Genomic DNA, 18,146 nt, shown 5'->3' on the forward strand with positions numbered 1-18,146 from the left:
CCATTCTGATGATATCCCCGTTTTTACTGATGGTTCCAAATCTGACGCAGGCGTTGGATTTAGTGTGGTTTTCCCCTCTTTTTATCGGTGTGGCAGCCTTCCTTCGGTAGCCTCCGTCTTTACTGCGGGAGCTGTCTGCCATAGTTTTAGCTTTACGGATTATTTTTACTCTCCCAGTTTCGTCTTTTACAATTTTTAGTGACTGTCGCAGTGCTCTTTTACTGCTCTTTCTTGCACTGTCTCCCTTAACCCTTGGATTTTATCAGCCCTGGAGCGGCCATATCTTCTTACCCAACGAGGATATCGTGTTGGGTTCTGTTGGGTCCCTGGTCATGTTGGTGTTCCAGAGAATGAACACGCAGACCGCCTCGCTAAAGAGGCAGCAAGTCGCGCTCCGTCTCCTTCCGCTGTTCCGTTTCGAGATATATTTCATGCAATTCGTGTGGCGATTGCAGCACTTTGGCAGAGGAGATGGCTAACGGGGTCGCAACTTTCAAAATGGGAGAGGTTACTACTTCCACACTCCCTCAGTGGACTTATACCCATGTCCGGGATCGCCGTGCACAGACTTTATTGGCGCGACTTCGTATAGGTCACACGTACCTTACACAAAGGTGCCTCCTGACCAGGGACCCTCAACCTTACTGTGATGACTGCTTGGTGCCGCTTATGGTGCGGCACCTACTAGTGGAGTGCCCCAGTTTGACTGACTTAAGACGGTGTCTATTATATCTCAAAGGTCCTTGGACCAGACTGTCTGGCCCAGGGCCATGACGTTTTTAGGTTTTTGGGAGAAGCCGGGCTTCTCCCAAAGCTTTGAATTTTATACTTATTTCATAATATGCATTTTAATATTTTATTTAGTTTTATTGTCTTTTTTAGTTTTTAGATACTCTACTGTTTTTAACTGCCTTTATATATTTTTTTAACTGCTCTGTCTTTTTAAATTATTGAAGAGGCGCCAAATGACCTCAGCCGTTGCAGCGCCTTAAACAAAATACATCCATCCATCCCTCCACAAGGGCCTCCCACAGCAGTCTCCTGTTCTGGAAGTTCTTCTGAGGGATGCATTTCTGCTGCATATGACTCCCTTGTGATGGTAAATGTTAATCTATCATTTTCCTATCATGCCTTGCACTCACTTTTCAAGGCGTATGGTACGGTTTTTCGCATTCGACTGGTTTATGATAAGGACTTCCCTTCTAACCGCTGCTATGTGACGTTTATGTCTTGTGATGAAGCCCGTTTGGCTTATGAACATATAGTATCTCTGCCGGCCATGGCTTTAAAACTGAATTTCTCCAGTCACGTAATATTTCAGACAGTGACATGGATTACATCCCAAATGTTTTTGAAAACTATTTCGAGAATTCAGTTCCTGAGGTCCGCCAGATCCCGCCTCCTCGTTGGTTTGTGGCCTACTATAGAAATGGGCGTGGAATTTCATCCATGCCTCCCGGTACTTGTCCAAAGAAATCGGCACGATTCCTGAGGGAAACCTCAAGAAATATGGTAAGGGGTGCTAGTGGGAGCTAATGATATTATATATGCAACATCTCCCATGCCCTTCTGACAGCATGTTTGAGACTGTTAAGGCTCATCCCACCTTTAATTATAGCAAAGGTTGTGTTTATAGTCAAGACCTTTATGAATTTCCAGAGGAGGAAATACTAGCAATGTGTCCTAGCTCAGTCAAAAGGTGACTAAGATGAGGAACTCCTCCAACATGGTCCTTCTCACCTTTTTTTGGCTCCACCCTCCCTGACCGTGTTAATATCGGACCTATTAATCTTAGGGTGAGGCGTTTTATTTCCCGTCCTCTTCAGTGTTTCTTGTGCTATGGTACGGTCACGGCAAAAGCTCCTGTAAAAGCTTCTCGATGTGGTAATTGCTCTGCACTAGACTCACATTCTGAGGAGCATTGCAATGCTGCAGCTTATTGTTTCCATTGCCGGGATGCTCACCAGGTACGTTCCAGGCAATGCCCTAGGTATCGCCTGGAGCAGGACATTCTACAGCTTGCTAACACTCAGTTCACCAGCCTAGGTAGCGCCCGCCGTGAACTCCTGTACCGCCAGAAGGCCGGTACTGGTGCGACATCCTATGCTTCATTGGCCGCACGCTCTTCAGCTGAGTCTGCCAGTCCAAAGACAACTTCTGCTACCTCTCGCTCTGTTGGGGCGGGTGGTCCTGTTCATCTAGCTAACAGGTTTGCTCTTTTGTCTGATGACTCAGTTGAGTCATCTGTAAGAAGTGACGAGAATAATACGGACTTGACCAAAGTCACCCATGTAGTGGATGTCCATTTGCCACCTGTATCGCCTAAGCCTTTGAAGAGCATGACTAAACAGCACCGCGGCTCTGCGGAGTCGTTAGATTTAGCTCAGCCTAAGCAGTGTAAGGTTTCTCCCGGTGCACATAATCGTGAGTTCTCCAGGGACCGCTCTACTAGGGTGGCTCCAGTAGTTTCTGTTCAGCCTCCTGTGACACCCTCTGTCTCAGATCAGGCTTCTTGTGATGAAGACGGCCTTGGCATGGAGACGTCCGATGATATTGTCACAGCCGTCCCTCGTGGACCCGCTATGTCAAAAAGTGCAGTCCAGCCTGACCTTCGTCCTCCAATGACCGGTAGGAGTGATGATGGTTCGCATCACTCACCGGTAGGCCGAAAGGCTGCGGTCCAACGACCCAGCACATCTCAACTCTCGGTGTCTACTCGTCGGTTGATTATTTCTAGTCAGGTCAGTCACGGGCAGCCCTTCAAAAGGCTCGCCCGTCCACTGCACCCAAATAGTCATCTTCAAGCTTCTACAGTGGAACTGTAGAGGCCTTCGCGCCTCGTGGGGAACTCCGAGCTTTATTGTCGGAGTTCTCTCCAGCCTGTGTAGCTCTACAAGAGACTATGCTAGGTGATAGTACTTATTCTAGTCCTCCTGGCTATCGTGCCTTTTTTAGCACTCCTTTTCCTGACCAGGGCCACCACGGTGGCACAGCTATTCTAGTCCGTCAGGACATATACCTGTTGTCCCCTGCAACTCAACTCTCCCTTCAGGTGGTTGCTGTTAAGGTTTTATGGGACGATCCTACACTATTTGCAGTTTATATCTCCCTCCTCGGCTTCCTGTCTCCAGGGGTGAGCTTGACGGCCTGGTGCGTCAGCTGACTCCGCCTTTTCTTTTGTTGGGAGATTTTAACGGCCGTCACCCATTGTGGGATGAAGGTGCTAGTAATCCTCGTGGGGTTTTAATCGGTTCTTTTATTGAGGATGAGGGATTGGAGGTTTTAAATTCTGGGATGTTACACATTTCCACAGTCCTACTGGGACTTTTACAGCTATCGATCTTTCTATCTCTACATTTAATTCTTTCCTTGATTTTAATTGGCGGGTCCTACCGGATTTACACGGTAGTGACCACTTTCCGATTTTATTGGAATCTGTGAACTCTGAGCCACAGTCCCGGCCTCCACGCTGGGTTTTAGACAAGACAGATTGGCCTCGATTCACAGACCTTAGCTCTTTATCTCCGCTGGCTGACTTTTCTACTTGAGGCTGTTGATTATTTTACCCTTAGCGCTTCAGACAATCCCTAGGACGTCAGGACGCTTTACTAAGCGTCCCATTCTTTAGTGGAACACAGCATGCACTAAAGCTGTGCAAGAGAAACGGGCGGCTTTCTCTCGTCTCCGGCGACATCGTGGGGACCCGCAGTGCCTGGAAGCTTTTCGGCGCTGCCGAGCTCGGGCCCGCCGCGTTTTGAAAGAGGCACAAAGAGCCTCTTGGAAAGCTTATGTGTCTTCCATTAATGTCCACACCCCTCTTACGGATGTCTTTAACAAAGTCCGCCGAATTGCTGGGAAGTATTCTGCTCCTCCCCACCAGTTTTGTTGTCTGCTGGGCGAACGGTGGCAGACCCTAGGACTGTCGCCGACCTCTTCGCGGAGCACTTTGTCAGTGTTTCCCGGAGGCATCCTGCAGCCCGGGCGCACGTCACCGCCAGAGAATGGAATCTCTCGGCATAAACTTTTCTTCCGCTGGAGGAGTCTTATAATGTCCCTTTCTCTGCTTCCGAGTTGCGGACTGCTTTGTCCCAGTGTCATGACTCTTCTCCTGGTCCAGATGACATTCCTTATGCCTTCTTGCGTCACATGTCTGACCGTGCTTTTAACTTTTTATTAAATCTTTATAATATGATTTGGCATACCGGTGACGTTCCATCTTCTTGGGCTGTGGCAGTGGTTCTCCCATTTCCGAAGCCTGGGAAAGATCATCTCCAGGCTACGAACTACCGTCCTATATCTTTGACATCCTGCATTTGTAAAGTGTTAGAAAAGAGGGTAAATGTAAGACTCATGTGGTACTTGGAGAGGGGGAAGTACTAGTCATCGGTACAGTACGGCTTCCGAAAGATGAGGTATACTACTGATGCTCTTTTGTCTTGGAGAAGGCCTACGACACGGCTTGGTGTCATGGCATTTTACAGTCTTTGTTTAATTTGGGCCTTCGTGGCCACCTTCCTATTTCAGCAGTTTTTATCCAGACGTCTTTTACGGGTTCGAGTTGGGAGTGTTCTCTCCGAGGCTACTGCCCTAAATGATGGTGCCCCACAGGGAAGTATTCTTAGTGTTACACTATTCGCAGTCGCCATTAATGGTGTGATAGATACTCTTCCAGATGGCATTCACAGCTCCTTATATGTTGATGATTTATGTATTTCTTTTGCTGCTGCTAGGATGCCACTGATTGAGCGCAGGCTCCACTGGTGTCCAGTTGGGCCAACATGAACGATTTTCGATTCTCCTCCTCCAAGACCGTAGCCATGCATTTTTGTCGCAACCGTGGTGTCCATCCAGACCCGGATTTATACCTCGCCAATAGACGCCTCTCATGCGTGGAGGCGACTCGATATCATGGCCTTTTATTTGACAACCGTCTCACCTGGGTTCCCCATTTCCGTTCTCTTAAGGTGTCTTGTCGGCAGGCATTATCCCTTCTTCGGGTTTTAAGTCACACCTCTTGGGGTGCGGACAGGGACACGTTGCTTCTGCTTCACCGTACACTTATACTTCCCAAGCTGGAATACAGCTGTGAGATCTACTCATCCGCAACGGATGCACGATTACGCACGCTTGATCCCGTGCATCATGCTGGGTCCGCTTGGCTACGAGTGCATTTCGGACATCTCCAATACCTAGCCTTCTAGTGGATGCTGGTTTCTGGCCGCTCGACCTCCGGCGCCAGTCTTCGATGCTCCGGTGTTGGTTTTCTCACCCACCGTCTTCCCGATTCTGTCACTTGTGTGTCAATATTGCGGGACTCGCGTTCGCAGGCGTATGTCACTCGACCGAGTCTACCTAAACCTTTTGGCCTTCGAGTGGCAAATCTCATGGCGGACTTATCTATCGACCCCACTCCTGTGTACTCTTTCCGTCTCCCACGAGTTGGTTATTGGCAGCTTCCTGTTATCTCATTATGCCCTCCTACCATGGATGGCAAGAAGGATTTTCTGCCAGCTCTGTCCCACACACGGTTTTAGAACACTTTTTTATCCATTCTGATGATATCCCTGTTTTACTGATGGTTCCAAATCCGACGCAGGCGTTGGATTTAGTGTTGTTTTCCTCTTTTTATCGGTCTGGCAGCCTTCCTTCAGTGGCATCCGTCTTACTGCGGAGCTGTCTGCCATAGTCCTAGCTTTACAGATCATTTTACTCTCCCGGTTTCGTCTTTTACAATTTTTAGTGACTCGCAGTGCTCTTACTGCTCTCTTTCCACTATCTCCTTAACCCATTGGTTTTATCAGCCCTAGAGTGGCTATACCTACTTACCAGAAGAGGATATCGTGTTGGGTTCTGCTGGGTCCCTGGTCACGTTGGTATTCCAGGGAATGAACACGCAGACCTCCTCGCTAAAGAGGCAGCAAGTCGCGCTCCATCTCCTGCCCCTATTCCGTTCCGAGATGTATTTCCTGTAATTCGTGAGGCAGTTGCAGCAATTTGGCAGAGAAGATGGCTAACGGGGCTAGCAACTTCGAAAAATGGGAGAGCTCACTACTTCTTCTATCCCTTAGTGGACATACTCCCATGTCCGGCATCGCCGTGCACAGACTTTATTGACGCGACTGCGCATAGGTCACACGTACCTTACACAAAGGTAGCTGTTGACCAGGGACGCTCAGCCTTACTGTGAAGACTGCCTGGTACCGCTCACCGTGCGGCACGTGCTGGTAGAGTGCCCTAGTTTGATCGAGTTACGACACCGCTATCGCTCTACCGGTGTCGTGGTAGAGATAGCGGTGTCTACTATATCGCACAGGTGCTTGGACCAGCATGTCTGACCCCAGGCCATGATTTTTCAAATTCCTGGGAGAAGCTGGCCTCTCCCGATGTGTGACTTTTATTTATTTTTATTATATATGTTTTTAATGTTTTATTTAATTTTATCGTATTTTTAGTATTTCTAGTGGCCTTCGCTTTTATTGTTTTTAATTAATTTTAGTTTTAATAAACTACAGAATATATAAAATATCGTAGTGCCCCCATATGACCGTTGATGTTGCGGCGCCTAAAATTAAAATCCATCCATCCATCCATCGACTCAGTCTCACGGACCAATTGCTGATTTGATACAAAGTCATACCAGCGGTACCTCATGATCCTGCGAAGGCATCTAGCACCAAAGACATCAATACGTCTCTTTAGATCAGTGTTGGCCTTCCATGTCTCACAGCCATAGTGTAAGACAGAAATAACCAGCGACTTGAAGATCCTAATCTTCGTCCTTTTGCACAGGTACCGACAACGCCAAATACTGGCTCGAAACACCGTTGTTGTGCACTACACTACTAAGATATGTGAACTTTCCCGAGATCTCAATGTCCTTGCCACACGCACGGACAGACTGTACTGTTTCATCCCGTAAGCCTCCAAACACCAGAACCATGGTCTTGGGCCAGGAAACCTGGAGTCCCGAGGGATTCACCACCTCATGCAGTGCGTCAAGAACCATTATCAGAACCTCCAGTGACTCAGCAAAGATTACTGCATCATCTCTGTATTGCAGACAGATAATACACAATGACTTTGGTCTACAACTCTGCCCATGGAAGTGTTAAAAAGTGATGGAGCAAGCACGCATCCCTGCCTCACTCCCGTATTCACAGAAAAAAAAACTATACACACTCTCTTTACACTTCACAGCACTCACAGTCCCGGAGTAGACACCAGTTAAAACACCAATAATCATTGCAAGAATTCTACGGAGATGTAGAAGATCCCTGAAACAAACGCCTTCTTGAGATCAACATAGGTTGCAAGCATCACTTGTTGATACTCATGCCAGCGCTCCACCACTACGCGAAGCACTAGGATCCGGTCAGGTGTTGACTTACTGGCCGTGAACCCAGACTGTTCAGGTCTATGGTGTTTCAGCAGGTGACTGCAGATACGCATCATCAGCAAATGGGAAAGCACATTTTCTTGTACGCTGAGCAGTGTTATATCGCGGTAGTTGTCGCAGTATTGACGGTTCCCTTTATTCTTCCAGATAGGGATAATCAACCCCTTTTTCCAGTCAGGGGTAATAGTACCTGAATGCCATATTTTATATATATATATATATATATATATATATATATATATATATATATATATATATATATATATATATATATGTAGGGGAGAGGGCTAGCGGCAAAAAAAAAAAAATATTGAAGAAAAAGGCTCACTTGAGTGCTGGCTCTCTAAAAAGTGGGAAAGTGTCAGCCAAAATTGACAAGCAAATGCCTCGATACCTCCCTCTTAAAAGAAGACAAGTTGTAGGAAGTCGAAAATACAGATACAGGGAGTTCCAGTTTACCAGTGAAAGGGATGAATGACTGAGAGTACTGGTTAACTCTTGTGTTAGAGAGTTGGACAAGATAGGGATGAGAGGAAAAAGAAAGCCTTGTGCAGCGAGACCGCAGGAGGAAGGTAGGTATGCAGTTAGTAAGATCAGTAGAGCAGTAAGCATGAAAATAGCGATAAAAAATAGAAAGAGATGCAAAATTTCGGCGGTGAGAAAGAGGCTGAATGAAGACAGTTAGTCAAAGGAGGGGAGCTGATGAGACGAAAAGCTTTAGATTCCACCCTATCTAGTAAAAGTGTGTGACTGGAACACCCAAACATGCGAAGAGTGCACCATACAAGGGCGGATAAGGCCCTTACACAGAGTAAGAAGTTGGAGGGGCGAGAAAATTTGGTGGAGACGCCTGAAAACACCTAACTTCATAGAAGCTGTTTTAGCAAGAGTTGAGATGTGAAGTTTCTAGTTAAGATAATGAGCAAAACACAGACCGAGGATATTCACTGTGGAAGAGGGAGACAGTTGAGTGTCATTGAAGAAGAGGAGATAGTCGTCTGGAAGGTTGTGTCAAGTTGATAGATGGAGGAATTGAGTGTTTGAGGCATTGAAAACTACTAGATTTTCTCTGCCCCAATCGGAAATCTTAGAAAGATCGGAAGTCTGGCGTTCTGTGGCGTCCCTACGTGATCTGTTGACTTCCTGAAGGGTTGGTCGTCTCTGAAACGATATGGAAAGATGTAAGGTGGTATCTTCAGCGTAGGAGTGGATAGGGCAAGAAGTTTGGTTAAGAACTTCATTAATGAATAATAGAGAGTGGGTGACAGGACAGAACCCTGAGTATCTCCACTATTAATAGATATAGGAGAGGAACAGTGGCCGTCTACCACAGCAGCAATAGAACGGTCAGAAAGGAAACTTGAGATAAAGTTGCAGAGAGAAGGAAAGAAGCCGTAGGAGGGCAGTTTGGAAATGAAAGCTTTATGCCAGACTCTATCAAAAGTTTTTGATATGTCTAACGCTACAGCAAAAGTTTCACCGAAATCTTTAAAAGAGGATGACCAAGACTCCGTAAGGAAAACCAGATCACCAGTAGTGCGACCTTGACGGAAGCCATACTGGCGATCTGACAGAAGATTGTGAAATGACAGATGTTTGAGAATCTTCCTATTCAGGATAGATTCAAAAGCTTTAGACAAGGAAGAGATTAAAGCTATAGGACGGTTGCATAGGTTAATGTAGAAAAAGTTGAGGGAGGTGTCAAGTCATTTGGGGCCGTTATCAAGAGGGCGTCCGACCTGGGGACATTTTTGGTCCCCTCCCAAAAAGGGGACTCCGAGGCATAAGATTGAGTACCCATTTTACTTTTAAATTTTGATTTTCAGGTGATGGGTGTATGTGTGTGGCAAGTGCATGTAGTTTTGTGTGAAGGAGAGTTGTCTTTAAAGGGCAGGCTGTGACTGCCCCCTTGAGTTGAGACACAAAGGGAAACGTTCAGCGAGACCACAACTAGCTTTAATGGAAAGTTCACAGCACCCCCTGAACTAGTACTATTAGATCTCTCTGGGAGTAAGTTATTGTTTCGGTTGCTGTCTACTGCCTCCTGTAACCATGCAGTTTGGAGCTGTCCGCTTGGAGGATCCACCGTGTACATCTGCTCAAGGTACGCAGCCCAACGAGCCATCTGCCCACGTGCGTTCGATACGAGGCGACCATCTGCTGTACGGATAGCGCTCACCTGAAATGCTAGACTTGGATTTTTTTCCAGGCTAGACAGGTCGGAGGTCATTAACACTTAAATTACACTGTATATCCTCAGTGAGACTCCTGACATATTTCTCCTTGTCTCTCCTCAGGAGAGCTCTAGTCCTACGTGTCAGAGCCCTATACTAGTCGCAGTTCTCTTCAAGTCTGGCAGCGTAACTCTCCTATATACTGTTCAGCGTCCCTGCCGAGGCGAAGCCACTCCGTGATCTTGGGCGCTCCCCAACACATTCCTTAATAGCTGAAGTCTCTCCTGTTTGAAGATATCCCATAGTTCTAACGGGTCCTTAAGGGTGTCGAGCACTCCAAACCGATTGGAAACTGTCACTGCATACTCCTGGGTGCATGTCAAATCTTTCAATTTCTTAAGATAAAACACAGTGTGGTCACATCTTAGAAACTTTCTGGACCTGTTATAAAACTTGGGTGTAGCAAAAAAAAAAAAAAAGCCTTTCATCAGTTGCAAAGAACTCGGCACTCCAAAAAAAAACCTGCAGTTCAGGAGGATCCTCCATCGAGTACTAACAAGGATATGGTTGATCTCCTTCGCTATCCCTTTTTTTTTTCTTTATTTTATTCATACCATGTGAGCTTTTCACAGGAATTTATGGGCTAAAGGGGATACCTTTTAGGGTACCTCCTATCTCAAAGCCCACCCGCTAGGAAACCGTTGCCCCAAGTGAGGAAGCCCAACCTACCCTCGGACCGTGAACAGGATTCGAACCAGTGCGCTTGGAGACCCCTTGGACCACAAAGCATGCATGGTTCCACTGTACCACGGCGGTACAGTGGCATTGCTATACCAAGTCCAGCAGTGCAGCGCTGGTCTCTGATGCGAAAAACCTGCAATTCTCAACTTTCTGAATCTTGCAAAATTCAGAAGAAATAGCTGTTGTCGTTCTTGGTACCAGAGCCATAGAAACCAACACGGACCTCATAGCCAGCCAGCTCTTTCAGTGTCGGTGACAGAATTAAAGTCGCCCAAGACAATAAGTTCATCACGACAGGGACACTGGTCCTGTACAGAGTCGAGTATGGCGTAAAAAAACTTTCTCTTCAGTTTCACACATCTAGGAGGTATACTACAACAACAGACATGAAACCTAGACTATGCTTCAGCCTTAATTGTATTATACGCTCATCAACCATAGTAACCTCTACAACGGACGGCTGCAGTCTGCTGGAGACGCTTATGGCTATCCCCTTGACATGGTGACCATTGCTCATGCCTGTCCAAAAGTAAGAAAACCCTCACAACTGCCAGGCCTCCTTGTCTCAGAGTCCCATCATATCCTCTACTGAGCTCATCCGATACATGAGGCAATCGTCGATCCTCTGAAAGGCTCAAGACGTTCCTGGAGCCCACACGTAGAACCCTCCGAAGGTTTACCCCAGGAATGGTCCGACGGGCCAGCGCCATGTCTGCAACCCCACCAGCACCCCCCAAGTTAAAAACAGAGCAAGGGGATTCTCCTGCCCCGTAGTAATGGAGAGGTGAAATTTTACAGATTGAAAATTAGATCTAAGGCCGCGAATGTTAACTTAGCAATTGTAAAGTGATAAATGTTGAAAAATATTCCTGGTGAAGACAAACTAGATAAAAAAAAAGAAAATAGCTAGATTACCACCACTACTACCACATCGACAACAACAACTACTACTACTACGACTACTACTACTACTACTACTACTACTACTACTAATAATAATAATAATAATAATAATAATAATAATAATGCTGCTGCTGCTGCTGCTGCTGCTGCTGCTGCTGCTGCTGCTGCTGCTGCTGCTGCTGCTACTACTACTACTACTACTACTACTACTACTACTACTACTACAGCGAAAATAACATCAATAATTAAACATTTTTTATCAGCAGCATCACAACCACCACCATCACTACTATTACTGTCACCTTATGTGCACCATATTGGCGTCCATGCTCCAAGGTGACTTCGGGGTGACTGGCAGTGGTATACCGTGAGTCTTAGCATACTCGAACAACTCAGGTCGGCCTGGGAATCTCTCGTAGAAGGCTGGATCTTTCCACGGAGCAATGATCTGGGGATGGAAAGCCAACATTTGTAAAGGAGTTGTTCAGAAAAAGGAATGGCAAAAAAAAAATATATTGCCACAGAGGCAATATGATTGTTAAGCTATTGAAATTCATGATGAACTTTGCAACGAGCACAAGATATAGAACTGAATCGTAGGTATCATGGTTCCTGCAGGAAAATGTTTTGTCATTCTGTGAGGGATGACATTATGGCCTCACAGTCATTGAGTAAGATAACTTACAAAGAAATTAACCTCGGCTTGTCTGTGCACAGTGCATGTCTCAAAGTATACTACCGTATCAATCAATATGAACGAGTGTGCTTCACACAGTTCCCCATGAAGTGATTAGAAATCTCGTCAGAGAAGAGAATTTGGAAAGAATAAAAAGACAATTTATATGTAAGAGGGGAAACTGGCCAAGGGCAACAAAGAGAGAGAAAAAAAAACCCACTTAATTGCCAGTCCCCTTGCAGGTCAAAGGGTCAGCCAAAATAAAAAGGACAAATATCTTCAAACCTCCCTCTTAAAAGAAGATGGAAATACAGAAACAGGTAGGGAGTTCCAGAGTTTACTAGAGAAAGGTATGAATGGCAAAGAGTACTGGTTAACTCTTACATTAGAGAGTTGGGCAGAATAATGGTGAAAAAAAGAAGAAAGCCTTATACAACGAGGCCGCAGGAGGAGGGGAGGCATGCAGTTAGCAAGATCAGTAGAGAAGTTAGCATGAAAATAGCGATAAAAGATAGAAAGAGATGCAACATTTCGGTAGTGAGAAATAGGCTGAAGACATTCAGTCATAGGAAGGGAGTTCATCAGACGAGATGCTTTTGATTCAGCCCTATCTGATAAAACTGTGAGAGTGGAACCCCCCAAACATGCGAAGAGTACTCCATACAAGGACGGATAAGGCCCTCGTACAGAATTAGCAGTTGGAGGGACAAGAAAAAATGGTTGAGACGCCTCAGAACGCTTACGCTTAATTTCATAAAAGTTATTTTGGCAAGAGATGACATGTGAAGTTTACAGTTTAAATTATGAGTAAAGGTCAGACCGAGAATATTCAGTATAGAAGAGGGGGACAGGTGGGTGTCAATGAAGAAGAGGAGATAGCTATCTGGAAGGTTGAGTCGAGTTGATTGATGGAGGAATTGAGTTTTTGAGGCATTGAACACACAAGGTTTTCTCTGCTCCAATCAGAAATCTTAGAAAGATCAGAAGTCAGGCGTTGTGTTGCGTCCTTGCGTGATCTGTTGACTTTCTGATGGGTGGGTCGTCTTTGAAAAGACATGAAAAGGTGTAGGGTGGTATCATTAGCGTAGGAGTGGATAGGGCAAGAAGTTTGGTTAAGATGATTAATGAATAATAGAAAAAAAAGAGTGGATGACAGGACAGAACCCTGATAAACACTACTGTTAATAGATTTAGAAGAACAGTGGCCTTCTGCAGCTGCAATAAAATGGTCAGGAAAGAAATTTGAGGTAAAGTTGCAGAGAGAAGGATAGAAATCGCAGGAGGGCAGTTTTGAAATCAAAGCTTTGTGCCAGACTCTATCAAAGGCTTTTCATGTGTAAAACAACAGCAAAAGTTTCACCGAATTCTCTAAAAGAGGATGACCAAGACTCAGTAAGGAAAGCCAGATCACCAATAGAGCCGCCTTGACGAAAGCCATACTGGCGATCAGATAGAAGATTATGAAGTGACAGATGTTTGAGAATCTTCCTATTGAGGATGGATTAAAGGCTTTAAACAAGCAAGAGATCAAAACTGTAGGGCAGTAGTTTGAGGGATTAAAACGGTCACTCGTTTTAAGAACAGGCTGAATGTTCCAGAAAGAAGAAAAAGTAGAGATCGATACACAGAGTTGAAAGAATTCGGCCAGGCAAGGTGCAAACACGGAGGCACAGTTTTTGAGAACAATAGGAGGGATCCCATCAGGTTCATAAACCTTTCGAAGGTTTAGGCCAGCGAGGGCATGGAAAACGTCATTACGAAGAATCATAAAAGAGTTGTTAGCAAAGATTTTTTTTTTTTTATACCATGTGGGCTTTTCATGGGAATTTATGGGCTAAAGGGGATACTTATTTGGGTACCTCCTATCTCAAAGCCCACCCGCTAGGAAATCGTTGCCCCGAGTGAGGAAGCCCAACCTACACTCGGACCGTGGACAGGATTCGAACCCGTGCGCTTGGAGACCCCTCGGACCCCAAAGCACGCATGGTCTTTAGAGACATATTATGGCAGTATTACCATCGGCCCATCAGGATTAAATAAATGAGGGAAAGATGAAGTATAGTTAATGGAGATGCTTTTAGCCAGATGCCAGAAGTCACTCTGGAAGCTGGAGTGTGAAAGATTTTGACATCTCCTGTTACTGAAGGAGTGTTTGGCGAGTTGAAGAACAGACTTGGCATGATTCTGGGCAGAATTATAAAGTGCATGAGATTCAGGTGATGGAAGATTCAAGTACCTTTTGGGAGCTACCTCTCTATTGCGTATATAGCAGGAGAACAGGCTGTGTTAAATTAAGGTTTTAGAAGGTTTAGGTTGAGAAAAATAGTAAGGAATATACGCCTTTATGCCTCTGTTATGCGCTCAACATTATGTGATCTACAACTTGAGCGTTCTACATAGCATATTATATGAGACATTACTGTTATATGCATTTATCACGTTCACCACAATATTTAATTCATCAAACAAAGTTGTGGGTGAGTGTCGGCTCAGTAATCTGAAAAAAAAAAAAAAATGTACATACCTTTTGGCATGAATGAGTAATAATTGCTGGTGAACACAAACTCTACGACCTTTCTTTCTATATATACAGCAATAGAGGCGAAAGGCATCAAACACTGGAATGAACACAGAGACGTGGACAGCGTTGTTTGGTGGGTTTGTTCATGTTTTGTTTACATGCTTCAAGGTTAGAATCGACGGTGCTGCCCTCCGTTTGTTTCCATGAACATACTAAGGACCGGTTATCCCCATTGGGATAATTCAGGTTCTCAAGCTTTTTGATCATATTATGTACCTATTGAAGTCTTAAAGTATTCATCATGTATCCCTTACCCATTGCCTCATTGTTCTTGCATCATCCGTAAATTGGAAACCATAAACTTGGCCATGATACCATTATCAGTTATTATGGCTGCAGTTTAGGCATATGACTTCGTAGCGCAAGCAAAATTCACTGACAAATTAAGGCGGGTTCACACGTGCCAATTTGCGACTGAAATTTTACGTAGGTAGAGTTTCCGACTCAGTATCAGTGCCTAGACACTGGAGAAACGAGTCGCAAAAAAAGACCAACATGTTGGTTTTGTTAGTCAATTTGCGATTGCCTTTAAAAATGTGTCACCAGATATAGAGAAGATGTTAGAGTTGGTGATGGAAAAAGAACACATCTAGGACACCAGAAATAAATTATACAGTAAAAAAAAAAAAAAATCTTGCGCAAAACGTTCGACGAAAATAGCTGCCATTCTACAAGAACTAGCTGTTTCCCTCAATGCAGGATGTTGTAGGAGGTGAGGATTGAAGACTTCTCAGGACTTAATTTCATCGCAATTGTCCATAGTATTTTTTAAGATTAACGGTTTTCTTCCAAGAAATGTAGGCTAATTTAGAGTTTGGTAGACACTCTTTTTTTCCTTCTACTTAGCCAGGGACGTACCCACAGGCATTTTGTTTTCTGTTGAGTCTTCCGGTACACCCCCCCCAGATGGGAACCGCCTTGTCGTGGTGGGGGGGCTTGCGTGCCCCTGTGACCTAGCGAGCTAGGCTAGAGGGGGCTTAGGCCCCTGCTCTGCCCTTTCAAGGGGGGAGAGGGCTACCCATGCTAGTACGGTCGCCAGTAAGGGGCCAGACTAAATGGTTCCTACGTAGGCTGCCAGTGGACCAGCGGAGCCACCCGCTGGAGGGATCGCCCAATAGGGGCTGTCCTGTGCTGGATGGTTGGGTGTCCAGGCTGGGATGCTTTGGGAGGGGGGTCTCAGCTCTGTCGTGGACAAACATTCGTATCATGTGGGGCCTTTTTAAAACGACTGGTCCGCATGGGGACGAGGTACCCCGTCCACGGCAGCCAGCGCTCCTCCCATTGTAGTCCCAGTAGGTGGTTTCCTTGCCCCTGGAGCCAATTTTTGTGTAGCTGTTTTTTTATGGAAAACACAAAAAACATTCAGGTTCTCGTGAGGTGGCTGACCTGGCCCACGAGACGTCATCTTCAGGTCTGAGTAAGGAGGAGGATTCCCCTCCACAAGGGCCTCCCACAGCAGTCTCCTGTTCTGGAAGTTCTTCTGAGGGATGCATTTCTGCTGCATATGACTCTCTTGTAATGGTAAATGTTAATCCATCATTTTCCTATCATGCCTTGCACTCACTTCTCAAGGCGTATGGTACGGTTGTTCGCATTCGACTGGTTTATGATAAGGACTTTCCTTCTAACCGCTGCTATGTAACGTTTATGTCATGTGATGAAGCTCGTTTAGCTTATGAACATGTAGCATCTCTGCCCTCGCCGGCCATGGTATTAAAACTGAATTTCTCCAGTCACGTAATATTTCAGACAGTGACATGGATTACATCCCAAATGTTTTTGAAAACTATTTAAAGAATTCAGTTCCAGCAGTCCGCCAGATCCCACCTCCACGTTGGTTTGTGGCGTACTATAGAAATGGGCGTGTGAATTTCATCCATGCCTCCCGGTACCTGTCCAAAGAAATCGGCACGATTCCTGAGGGGAATCTGAAAAAGAATGGGAAGGGGGTGCTTGTGCGAGCAAAAGATCTTACGCAAGCTAGGATGTTGCAACATCTCCCATGCCCTTCTGACAGCATGTTTGAGACTGTTAAGGCTCATCCCACCTTTAACTATATATAGCAAAGGTTGTGTTTATAGCCAAGACCTCTATGAATTCCCAGAAGAGGAAATACTAGCAATGTGCCCTAGCTCAGTACAAAAGGTGACTAAGATGAGGAACTCCTCCAACATGGTCCTTCTCACCTTTTTTGGGTCCACCCTTCCTGACCGTGTTAATATCGGTCCTATCAACCTTAGGGTGAGGCGCTTTGTTTCTCGCCCTCTTCAGTGCTTCTCATGCTATGGGTACGGTCACGGGAAAAGCTCGTGTAAGGAAGCTTCCCGATGTGGTAATTGCTCTGCACTCGACTCACATTCAGAGGAGCATTGCAATGGTGCAGCTTATTGTTTTCATTGCCGTGATGCTCACCAGGTACGTTCCAGGCAATGCCCCAGGTATCGCCTGGAGCAGGACATTCTACAGCTTGCCAATACTCAGTTTATCAGCCTCGGTAGCGCCCGCCGTGAACTCCTGTACCGCCAGCAGGATGGTACTGGTGCGACATCCTATGCTTCATTGGCCGCTCGCTCTTCGGCTGAGTCTGCCGGTCCGAAGACAACTCCTCCTGCTACCTCTCGCTCTGTTGGGGCGGGTGGTACTGTTTATCTGGCTAACAGGTTTGCCATTTTGGCTGATGACTCGGTTGAGTCATCTCTTAGAAGTGACGAGAAAATACGGACTTGACCAAAGTCACCCATGTAGTAGATGTCCATTTGCCACCTGTATCTCCTAAGCCTTTCAAGGGTCTAACTAAGCGGCACCGCGGCTCTGCGGAGTCGTTAGATTTAGCTCAGCATAAGCAGTCTAAGTTTCTCCCGGTGCTTATAATCGTGAGTCCTCCAGGGACCGCTCTGCTAGGGTAGCTCCAGTAGTTTCTGTCCAGCCTTCTGTGACGCCCTCCGTCTCAGATCGGGCTTCTTGATGAGGACGGTCTGAGCATGGAGACGTCCGATGATATTGTCACAGCCGTCCCTCGTGGACCAACTGTATCGGAAAGTGCAGTCCTGCCTGATCCTCGTCCTCCGAGGACCGGTAAAAGTGATGATAGTTCGCATCACCCACCGATAAGCCGAAAGGCTGAGGTCCAACGACCCGGCACATCTCAACTCCCGGTGTCTTCTCGTCGTTTGATTATTTCTAGTCAGGTCAGTCACGGGCAGCCTCAAAAGGCTCGCTCGTCCACTGCACCCAAATAGTCGTCTTCAAGCTTCTACAGTGGAACTGTAGAGGCCTTCGCGCCTCGTGGGGGGAACTCCGAGCTTTGCTGTCGGAGTTCTCTCCAGCCTGTGTAGCTCTACAAGAGACTATGATAGGTGATAGTACTTATTCTAGTCCTCCTGGCTATCGTGCCTTTTTAACACTCCTTTCCCTGACCAGGGCCACCACGGTGGCACAGCTATTCTAGTCCGTCAGGATATACCTGTTATCCCGGTACAACTTAACTCTCCCTTCAGGTGGTTGCTGTTAAGGTCTTTATGGGACGACTGTACACCATCTGCAGTTTATATCTCCTCCTCGGCTTCCTGTCTCCAGGGGTGAGCTTGACGGCCTGGTGCGTCAGCTGACTCCGCCTTTTCTTTGTTGGGAGATTTTAACGGCCGTCACCCATTGTGGGATGAAGGTGCTAGTAAT

General features: G+C 46.0%; 1 protein-coding gene across 1 annotated transcript in view; it reads right to left on the reverse strand.

Moving 5' to 3' along the window:
- The window catches only part of LOC123510719 (argininosuccinate synthase-like), a 61,118-nt gene that overhangs the window by 6,168 nt on the left and 36,804 nt on the right, over positions 1-18,146 (reverse strand). Inside the window, exon 7 of the mRNA XM_045266052.1 lies at positions 11,517-11,662. Coding sequence (XP_045121987.1) covers positions 11,517-11,662 — 146 coding nt within the window. The remainder of the gene's footprint in view (positions 1-11,516; positions 11,663-18,146) is intronic.

Source organism: Portunus trituberculatus, chromosome 30 (assembly GCF_017591435.1).
Source record: "Portunus trituberculatus isolate SZX2019 chromosome 30, ASM1759143v1, whole genome shotgun sequence".
Lineage (NCBI taxonomy): Eukaryota > Metazoa > Arthropoda > Malacostraca > Decapoda > Portunidae > Portunus > Portunus trituberculatus.